The sequence below is a fragment of the Vidua macroura genome, chromosome 2 (assembly GCF_024509145.1).
Source record: "Vidua macroura isolate BioBank_ID:100142 chromosome 2, ASM2450914v1, whole genome shotgun sequence".
Classification (NCBI taxonomy): Eukaryota; Metazoa; Chordata; class Aves; order Passeriformes; family Viduidae; genus Vidua; species Vidua macroura.
In genome coordinates this window covers 81,516,401-81,527,241 of record NC_071572.1, presented here as the reverse complement: position 1 = coordinate 81,527,241, position 10,841 = coordinate 81,516,401, and the positions used below count along the sequence as shown (strand labels likewise).

Genomic DNA, 10,841 nt, shown 5'->3' with positions numbered 1-10,841 from the left:
TACACCATTTTTACACACTGTTCGTCGAGGTCCATTAACAGTCCTCATTGAATAATCTTTATGTGAAAAAGTTACAGAAAAGTGATCTTTAGTTTTATTGCAATTTATTGCCAAATGTCATTGTCATGTAGCCTGATCTGCTAATTTTTGATTTTTTTCTAATGTAATTTATTTTGGAATTCTAATAATTATATCCAAATGTATCCCTAGCAGAAGGAAGTAAATATCTCCAGGGTATCTCTAGATGTATTGCTTCAAAGTCTTTTCATCAGAGGAGTATTTTTTTTTCCAATATTGTATAAACAGACATGTCTTAAAACAGACCTTGTAGAAGAGTTGCCTGTGAATCCTGGCCCTATATTATAAGACACATTGAGACTTCCTTTCCAGCTGCTGTCTGGAGCTGCAGGTCCTCCCATTGCACTGTGAAGTGGAAACCAAGATAAATGCAGTTGACCATTAGGATGAAACCTTAAATTCTCTTAATAATTATTGCAGCAAAACCCAGGTGGTTTTACAAAATTCTTAAAAGCATTATTGCAAAACCAGAATGCTTTGAATTTTCTACATTTTCTGGAATTCCTACATTACTACTACAATAATTACTACATTATTACTTCTGAATTACTTTCATTACTACAAAAGAGTAGCAAATGCAAGTTAACAGCATAGATTTTGCCATCTTAATATGAAAAATTTGTCTGCACATTTGTCAATACTGACTTCTGGAGAAGAGGACTGATGTATACTCACCGCAGTAATACTTCTGCATCATGATAGCCAATGGGATGAACTGGAATTTTAGGAATCCCCACACCTTCATTAACTTTGTACCTGAAAGTGTACTCTGAGAAACCAGAAAAAAATATCAAGTTTATGGCGTTCTTAGCCACTTTAAGCAAACTGGAAACACTTTTGAGCAGAGCAGCCACCAGCATGCATGATTCTTTTTAATTCTCACACACTGCTTCTAGAAAACCAAACTGTAATGACAGAACAGCAAACCCAGTAATGCCTCGGCACAGCAGTGCAAAATATGTCCCCTTGATGCAAGGTTAGATTTGCTGTCCAACCATGTTATAACATCTCCTCCAAGCTGGCTCTGGGGAAATCAAGCTGGTGTGCGAGGTGAAGATGGCACCTGTGCAGCTGCTTGACAAGGCTGCAGGGGACATCCACAGATGCATTTATCTGGGTTGAAGACAGCCAGTGTCTCTCTTAGTCTGCTGGGCCTGGCACACGCAACCTCTCCTGGGTTAAGGTTGTCTTGTGCCCCCAGCAGTGGCCACACAAGTCCATGAGCTTTCCAGAAGCATCCCTGTATAGTCATCCCATCAGCACCCAGCACTGGCAGGCATCATAGTTTTGAAAGACTCCAGGCTGCTCTAATTTTTGCTACAGGAATTTTATTCCCCTTTAAAAGTATTTTAAACTGTTTTTTCTGCCTGGAACTTATGATCAGCAAGGAAACATACCTCCAAGTAAAGCTATTAGTCCTCTTTGATGGCAAAGTATAACCTAGTTTAAAGCAGCCCTCTTGAGAAACACAGATATTTTTAAATTGCTATAAATTCTCAGTCATTTTTTGCTGCTTCACAGACTGTAAACCTATACATCCTGCTTTTTTGTCACAAGGGTGGGACAATACAAAGAGTTTCCTAGAAACTTTATTCCACTGCCTGAAAGCAGTTAGAATGACACAGACAGAACTTAGCGTGCAATAGAAAATTAACTACTGTCAATAACAATTTCAAGCAGTTTTTTTTCTGTGCATCTGTACTGAAAGTAAATTAACTTCTAGTGCCACACTTTCAGCAACAGTTTACAAAGTACTTGATGGCCCAGACTACAGAATTTGCACTCACCTTTTGCAGGATAACCTGGTGTTAGAGGGTCCCCAGCTCCATTCAGATTTAAAACATTCCCACGCTGGACTCCTCCACCTGGAAGGTTCCAGCCACCTGGATAAGCATCTACTCCTGGGGCACCGTAGTCAGCAGGGTCAGAGTAAAGTATGATCCCTTTGGCTCCTGCCAATATGGCATTTTTAACCTGTGAAATGCCTCGGTTTTAAGATGCGGGGTTTTTTTTTAATGCAGCAATAAATCTGAACGTTGAGATTTGCTTCCATGCAGGCATGGTTTTAGAAGAAAAGTATGTGAAAGAGTGAAAATTACCCCAGATTCAGCAGAAGAACCAAGCATAGTGAAAGGCAATACGTTCATTTTTTGTGTCAAACCTTTATTCATAGCTCAAGGCTATGAAATAAAGAACAGAACATAAAAATGAGGCACAAAACCTTACCACCATCCCCACTGCCCCACTGTCACCAATTTTGCCAGATTTGCTGTCTAAAGTCAGAAGAGATAGTTACTCAGTTTCTGTGCATCAGACTCCTTGTCAAAACGCTACTATTTCAAAGTACTGCAGTTCTGTGGATGGCATGTATCAAAAGACTTGGCTCTACAAACTACTCAATTCCCTAAACTATTCTCTTGCAATAACTGCCTAGGGAGTTTACAGTCATCTCTGTCTCAGGAGTTTAATACATTCATCTGGTTTTATCGTTTTGGAAGTTATTCTTAGACTGCAGTCACAATGGATACATTGCAGGCTTCCTTCTGCTCATATGTTCCAATGAACAGCCCTTACTAATTCCCTCAAGCTCTACCATGAACAGTGCCTGACCCACAGAGGAAAAATTAAAACACAACCCTTACTTTGTTTCCTCTGAAGATCTTCCCATATCTGGCAATGACAATTTTTCCTGTACAGTTAATTCCCATTTCACGCTCCAGCTTAAAAAAATCTTCTGTACGGCCATAATTCACATACACCAGATCTGCCTGGGCAGAAAAGAAAAGCAGTGTTGTGGCAAATGGTCAGTCAACAAACAAAATGCCCATTATCAGAAATAAAGTTCCATTTACTATCTATGACAGAGGATTTTTTTTTTTTTTTTCATTTCTATAGATAAAATCCAGTGCCCATAAAAACTATAGCAAAATATATCCACAATATTCTATAGGAAGCTTTGGCACAAAATTCTGGCATTTGGCTATTATCCTGCACTTAAGAACAGCCCTAAAAGCAGGCTGGAAAATAAACCAGAGTATTTTGGGAAACTGAAAAACGTCTCTGGCTGTGACAAAGCAGTGGTATGCCTTACATACACAAACACTCACTACTATATAAATTCACTCATTTATGCAATGCGATTTTGTCCCTAACCTGTTCTATAATGAATTAGCAGATTAAGTGAGGACCTTTTATGGCCTTTGAAGGCATTCATTTAATCTAAAATATCTTCCACTTGATATAAATATTAATACTTCTACCTATGCCTTAAACAAGTTCTCTACATATGACTGAATAATATGGAGCAGTCTGAGATGTATCCAAAATTCTTCATCAAGATAAAAACTTTTTTATTATGTGATTCAAAGTTCTAGCAATTTGAGAAAGCTCTTTTTTTGGTCATAAAATACTTCTAACCTTTGCATAATATGTGGCCTATTTGTACCTAAATGTTCTTTAATTAAGACAAATGGTAATTAAAACTACTGCAACAAATATTTTGAGAAGTTGGAGCAATCTGTCCAGAAAGTGTTTCAAAAAATAGGTAATAGTACCATTTTCTTACCTCTGGCACTCCTTGTGCTGAAAAAGCATTATATGGTGGTAGTATACCAGTAACATTTTCATACCCCTGTGGAGGTGGTTCAAACAATGATGTATTGAAAACCTATCAAAAAATTAACACTCATTTTTGGTCAAACATTCTAGGCACAAATTCACACACTAAGCAAATGCTAATTATAGTTTAAAGTCAGAAGAGACAGTTATTCAGTTTCTGTGCATCAGACTCCCTGTCAAATAATTACTATTTCAAAATACTGCAGTCCTTTGGATGAAAAGTACCAAAAGCCTTGGCTTTTGCCAAGTTAGTTAGCTTTGTCAGCAGTTTAAATTGTAGTTTCCATAAACTGATAGAAAAAAAAAAATACAGTTCTAACTAGTACACATAAATTCAAACAAAAACACAGGTAGGGATCCAGAGCTGAAATTTTGTAATAGAATGCAGATATGAATACAAAGAGATCATGTGTCAGAAGATGCTCATCAGTCACTGCCTGAACGTGTAAGGAAAGAAAATTGCTGAAGATTGCCAAGAGGTGGTGACAGAAAAAAAGACATCTGGTTCATCCATGCCGTCCCAGGTGTCTTTTGCGGTTTCTCCCATCTGCATTATTATTCTTTTTATCTCTTATCTAGTAATACTCCAGTTAAACGTGCTACCTTTTATCATTATGCAGTGTAACACTCATGTTGCTTTAAGGTGCATGTCCACCTTGTGAGACTGTAGCTGAGATATTGTTACAGGGTTTCTGGAAGAACTTCACTCTTTCACCTCTAAGCTCGTGTCATCCCTGAGCACACATTCCTTACTTTCTACCCTGGCTCTTCATCCTTACCTATGTGCTATAATGCTGCCATTGCAATCTCACCTCCTCTCCTTGCTCAGGATCCTTGTCAGAATTTACATCTACTTCTTTATTGTATTCAAAAGGGAGAAGATCTCTACAGACTGACTAGTTCATTAGTACTTCCAACGCTAACTTAGGAGACACCATAGGAAGCCAGTGGGATCAGGTTCAGAGCAAGGGAAACAAGGCAATACTATATAAAATTGATAGTATCTCCGCAATTCCTTACCTCAGCATGCTGTGGAAGGAAATATTGTACAGATGTTCAAGCAGGGTTTGGATAGGTACTTGGAAGAGAGATGTAATGAGGGTCACTGACTGGATAAATACTTGGAAAAGGTTGAATGAGGATTTTTCAAGAGACTAATTGCAGCACATTCAGAGAAGCCCCTGAGCTGAAAACAGCTAGACACTGGAAGAACTGCATGCCTGAAATACATTCTTTTGTTCTTAAACGTCCCTGTGCATCCAGTTAAAGCTGTTTATGGAAACAGGATATTAGCCTAGATGGAACCTTAAGCTGAACCCTACTAACACCTTATGGTCTACTGGTGTTAACTGCAGCCCCTCCACACATCCTCACTCTTCCATAAGAGGCACTGAGATCTCAGCCACTTTGCTGTGTATTCTGCATAGCCTGGAAAACCATTTCTAAATATTAATTCCCTTTGCACTGGATTTTTTTTTTTTTTTAATAATATAAAGCACATGCTGATCTGAGTAGGTGAGAATACAGAGGAAAACACGTTTTTAACAGGAAATCACTGGAGGCTTTTTAGGTTTTACATTAACATAGTTTTGTCATTGAAAAGATCACCTCATTCCCTTGATCATCAATTAGTGAAATGTAGTTTGGCTGCTCTTTGTTTGGGTATGAAAGAAGCACATCATAATTGACAAGTTCTACTGAATCCAATCCAAATTCCTTCCACTGGCCTTGAATTTTTTTGGCAAGAAGAAGATTCTGTTCAGTTCCTGCGAGGTGAGGCAACTTGGTAAATGAACTAGAATAAAACAGAAAACCACTGGTAAGCAGCAAATGCAGAGATACACAATAGTGAAATAGGATCAGTGTGTATAAAGCTAATCTTCAAGACAGGTTGCATGGACAGTAAGGTCTTAAAGCTTGAGCTGTAAAACATGATTGCTTATCAGTCTGCTTCAGGACATGTACAAAATATACTCAGAGCAGAGGATCTTTCCTGAGGCCTTAAGATAAGTCAGCTGAACTTTTTTCTTTGCATAACAGGAATAGCCACTTCTACACACAAGCAATGAAAATCAATGTCAAAGATTCAGCAAAATAATATTAGCAGTATGCAAGAAGCAGGAATAAATACAGGAAAGCTACATATTCAGAAAGGAGCCTTCCAGACAATTCTGGTATCTGATCATGGATTTGTACTGTTGTCATAGCATGTCCTAATGTCCCAATAAGTTTAACTTGAAAATCATTACATTAAATTATCTGCACAGGTTTGCTCTTTTTTCTTAATCAAAAGCCTGAATAACAAAACCTTCTTAACATTTACTTCCATATCAGTTATAAAACATAATGTTGATAAATAGTCACAAACAGGATCCAGTCCCTCTGGGCTACCCTGCAGAAATCTGTGTACAATCTGTTTGGCCCAGGGAACAAGTAAGGAACGGTGAAAGCTCATCAGTCAGCCAGGTACTCTGCATCAGCTTCCAATTCCCAACAGGCTACTTGTCAATGGCTGCCCCACAGATACCAGATACCAGCAATTACCATTAATTAGTGGTAGCAAATACCATGATTAATATCACTTCAGCCTGTCATTTCAGACTGTTTTCAACCCTTGTTCTGCACTTCCTCAGTTTCCAAAGGAGAGCAATATCCAAAGCCTTGTTAAAGTCAAGGTTGTTACAGCCACTATAATGTCTCCACTCATGCACAGAAGGCAATATGCTGACCATACAAACAAATAGTAAATAAATACTGACTCTTCTCAACTACATTTCTGTCCTTCATGGGTTTGAAAACTGATTACAGAAGGATGTTTTGTCACCCTTCCAGACCTGAAGCTGACCAGCTCAGAGTCCCTCCAGGCTGACATTACTAAAAGAGGGGCACAATATCAGCCTTTTCCAGACACCTGGGGCCTCTTGCAACCATCAAAATTTCTCATCTACAGCAACATTGCAATCATAACATAAAGGTCTTTCACATGAGTCCCACGTGGTCCCAGGATTTGAATGCATCCAGATTCTCTAAGTAGACCAAACCCTTTTGCTCTCTGCTGTTGTCATTCCCTCTCTTTAAACTGTGAGGTTATGCACCAGTCTGGAAGCAACCGTTGCCAAACACTGTTGCTTGTTTGCTTCTTCCATTTTAATTCTCACTAGTGTTTTAAGTACCTTTTAATTCTTTAAGTATACTAAATTCTAAATATGCCATCAGGAAAAACACACAATTTTTTTTCAAATTTTCCTTCCAAACAGTTTAATCCTTTCCAGAGCTCTGATAAAATGCTAAAACCAAAGTGTCTACATTTTCTGAGACTCATTTTTTTTTCCCCACATGATAAAAGCAGATGTGGTTGTCTGAAAAATGAAGAATATAGATCAAAATTCTCAAGTTCACATTTTTTTATATTTTTGACAAGCTTTTTGGACAGTGTGTTAATACAATTTCTCTGAATTTCCTGATTTTTATTTGAATTTAGGCAAAAAAAAAAAAAAGTCCCCAACCAGCACGAAGCATTTGGCCCATCACCAAAGCAAGCAGACAAATGAGAAACCATTAACATCCCACGGCCAAGAGACTTTGGCCTAATTACAGAGCTATTTCATACTGTGTTGCCTAGATTCTCACTCAAACATAATTTTCAGGAACTCTCCAATCTACTGAAAGCAATGAATACAAAATAAGATTAGACCTGTAGACTTGAAAAGCTTGTTGATTTTAGGTATGAAACCTTTTGGGTTTAGAATAAATGTATAGAAATCAAATTTGTCAGTAATCCTTTGATGTTCTTGATGCAGCTGCTGACTTACATGCCGAATACAAACATTTTACTAACCAGAGTGAGTATTTATTTACTTTTCATGTGAGCATATTTGTTCCTCTATAGAAAATATAAATAACCCACACAATAATGTGGGTTTTTTTCATTTTCAGAGGAATGGAAAAAACAAAAGGGTATTTTTATATCCCTAGTCTTTTAGATGAACTGCATGGATGCACTACAATGCAAAAAAGTATATTTACTAATAGTTACAACATGCAAGCCTTTACCAACCATACATGCACACTGACCATGGACAGAGTCCTTTATCTCTGGAACAGAAGACAGGGTATAATGGGATTTCAGAACTCCCAATTAACAGCACTTTATCCAGTATGGCCACACTAAAGGAATTATAAATTGTAAGTATACATGCAACTCAGTGCCATGCAAATTTGTAGCATTAGTTTTTAATAGATTAATTTTCTACTTAGATTATCTACTCAAACTGAAAGTTTAAAGAGACACTGAACAGATGATCAGTCAGATGTAATCCATGTCAATCATCATATCCCAAACAGAGAAAAATCATCTCAGTCTGAAAGAAAACAGTTATCTGAGGTTAAAGCTTCAGATACTTGTGAAGAAAAAAAAAGGCACACTCCATTAAATCATGAAGACTGGTAAGCTCTGGCAGTAATGCAGCTGAGGGAAGCACACTTGACAGTACAACGACTTGAAAATGGGGAAGGGGGGAAACAGAAGAGTTGTAAGCCTCTCCCTTCTTCCCTCAGACATTCCATACAAATGCTTCAAAAACATCTTAAAAGCTCTGCTTTCAGAGGTCCTTCCTTGGAACTAATGTTCTCACTTTCTGGCTTTTTTGAATGATAAAATTGTTCAAAAAATGATGCACAAGTCTTACCGAAGAAATTTCCTGATGTTCTCTGCTTTCATTTCAGCCACAAGTTTCTGTCTCACATTTTGATGCACATCTGAAAAGTTGGGGCTTTTCTCAGTCAGTTTTGTAAACCATCCTGAAACACATTTGAAAAGTTTCCTACTCAGCAAGAATGTCCTCACATGTTTGAGCACAGGTGCAACCTGTGGTGCTAAACAGTTAAAACCACAAGGATGAACAGGGCTTAGAGCACCCTCTGTCAGTGTCAGAGGGCTCAAGCAGAAAAGTAAAATATATTTAATTGATTGAATGCCTAAAAGTGACATAATGAAAAGAGTAAACCCTAAATCCCTCGTAAATCCCCTTTTTAAGGTAGACTCATCTCTCATTAATTTTAAATTATAGTTTAAATTCTCAGCTGTTTGTAGTGTGAGGTTCGAACTCCTGATGCTCATGATGAAATTACTTTATTTAGTTTATGCCTAGATTTTAAAATAGATGTGTAAGCATATTTAAAGTGAAGGTCTAGGACTCAACAGCTACCCTGCCAGCATTGTAATAGTTACAGACTTGGGGAAGTTAATCTATTTAACTAGATTGATCTGGGTTAATCTATTTAATAATTAAAAGAATAAAGTTAACTGTCACCCAAGCCAGTTTTAAAATGTGTAGTAGGAGAGGGTATATCAATTGTATGAGTTTGTCTTAAGAAAAAAAACAATAACAAAAAAAATCCTTTTATTATTTTAGCCAGACAATCTCAACTGGGAAAATTTTTATAAGAAAGACAAATACATGTGCTGTCACATGCACAATATATATGACCTGTTACACTTAAATACAATTTTAGTAACACTCTGAACTAAAAGTCTAAGACTAAGACTAAAAGTCCATCCTGCTCAGTATCCTGTTTTGGAGCTGGGCCAAAAAATGTTGTTCAGGGAAATGTATAAGCATAGCACAAGGACCAGAAATCAGCAGCTCAGGGATCTCCAAAATTAAACTAATATTTTATATATTTAATAGCCATCATTGATTTTTCTTGCATGATTTAGTGTTAGGTTTGTGTTACAACACAAGTTTAAAAAGGACATGCAATTTTAATTTGAAATCAAATGCTGCAAGTGACTTCAGAAAAGAATCTCTAGTAAAGTTCATTGTGCATAATGAAAACTTCAGTAACTTGGCTGTCAGTCAAACTCCTCCTCTACATTCTACCCTTCATTTCTAAAATAGCAGCAGAATAGGAGCATTTAAAAATAACTTCAGGAAAAAACAGGAAATGGAAATTAAAAAAAAAAATCTGGGACATCTTGCAATCGCTGAAGTCTCAAACTCTTGTACTAATCTTTTCTCTTTGAATGCCTGGCTGCCTCTTTTGGGAAGCTGTAAGTTCATCAGGGCTTGTCCTGAGCTGAAGCACAGAGCCGCTCTGTTCCTCACTCCCTGAAGACTGAAACTGCTGGACAGAAAAGCTTAGAAAAGCAGTGGGACAAATACTTTATCATGCCTCTGAAGAGTAGCATCATCTCCCTGCTGGTGAGTTAATCACAACAGGAGTTGCACACAAGTGTGTGCGGGGGAAAGAAGCTGGGGGCTGAGCCCCTGGGTCTCCGTACTCACCTGTAAGAAAGCCCAGCAAGAAACAGCCGAGCAGCCCAGGGCACATGAGCCACACACGGAGGGTGGCCTTGCTCCTGCTCCCGGCCATACAGTCAGCACTGGCCGGCAGCTTGGCAGGCTCTGGGGACTGGCAAGCAGCTGCCTTCCTCCTCCTTCTCCTCCTCCTTCTTCTCCTCCTCCTCCTTCCACCCACAGCCCCAGGGCTGTCCCTGCCTTCTTTGCTTCTCAGTTCTCATGCTAACTAAACAGCTTTAATCCCTGGGTGATGGTGATTATATGGTTTTCCAAATACAATTAAACTCTTCCATTTCTTAGTCTCACCCCACCAGACAGCCCCTCTGTGTATCTCTGGTGTGTATCTCTGGGTGTGTATCTCTGTAACAAATACGTATCCAGGCTGTGCACCGAGCAATGTACATGTAGTATTTAAGATGTTAATTTCTACTAATTATTAGGACTTTTTGATTTTGAAAGTTTTGAAAATTCCTGATTTAGGCTTGGTCTCAACCTGTTCCAGTGGAAGTAGCCAAGAGATGAAATTAAGGGAAAACTTATTTCCTCTTTACCGACGAAATGCTGAATTGCTTCCCTTTTTAATCCCTGGTAGCATTGATCCCTAGCAAGTAATGTATACTTGCAGCAGCTGAGAATATACTTTAGACTGGCCAGATATCATCCAATTTGCAACTAGGAAAAGTCACAAATTTATTTCCTATATTCTCTAGCTACTTGCACTTAAGATTACAAGATTCTTAAGATCAAGTTTTCCTAGTCTAATTTAGTCAAATTCATCAGTATCTCACGGGGAAGGAAACAACTGCAGCCCAGGGAATAGCCAAAAGATACATTCACAGAATC

The 10,841-nt window shown here is 38.2% G+C and overlaps 1 protein-coding gene across 1 annotated transcript in view; it reads right to left on the bottom strand.

Moving 5' to 3' along the window:
• The window catches only part of LOC128803031 (N-acetylated-alpha-linked acidic dipeptidase 2-like), a 31,468-nt gene extending 21,397 nt beyond the window's left edge, over nucleotides 1-10,071 (bottom strand). Inside the window, exons 1-8 of the mRNA XM_053969605.1 lie at nucleotides 9,984-10,071; nucleotides 8,385-8,496; nucleotides 5,305-5,491; nucleotides 3,644-3,745; nucleotides 2,721-2,846; nucleotides 1,866-2,052; nucleotides 754-847; nucleotides 325-423 (exon numbers count right to left, since the gene is read on the bottom strand). Of these exons, the coding sequence (XP_053825580.1) occupies nucleotides 325-423; nucleotides 754-847; nucleotides 1,866-2,052; nucleotides 2,721-2,846; nucleotides 3,644-3,745; nucleotides 5,305-5,491; nucleotides 8,385-8,496; nucleotides 9,984-10,071 (995 nt within the window). The remainder of the gene's footprint in view (nucleotides 1-324; nucleotides 424-753; nucleotides 848-1,865; nucleotides 2,053-2,720; nucleotides 2,847-3,643; nucleotides 3,746-5,304; nucleotides 5,492-8,384; nucleotides 8,497-9,983) is intronic.
• Between the last annotated feature and the right edge of the window lie 770 nt (nucleotides 10,072-10,841).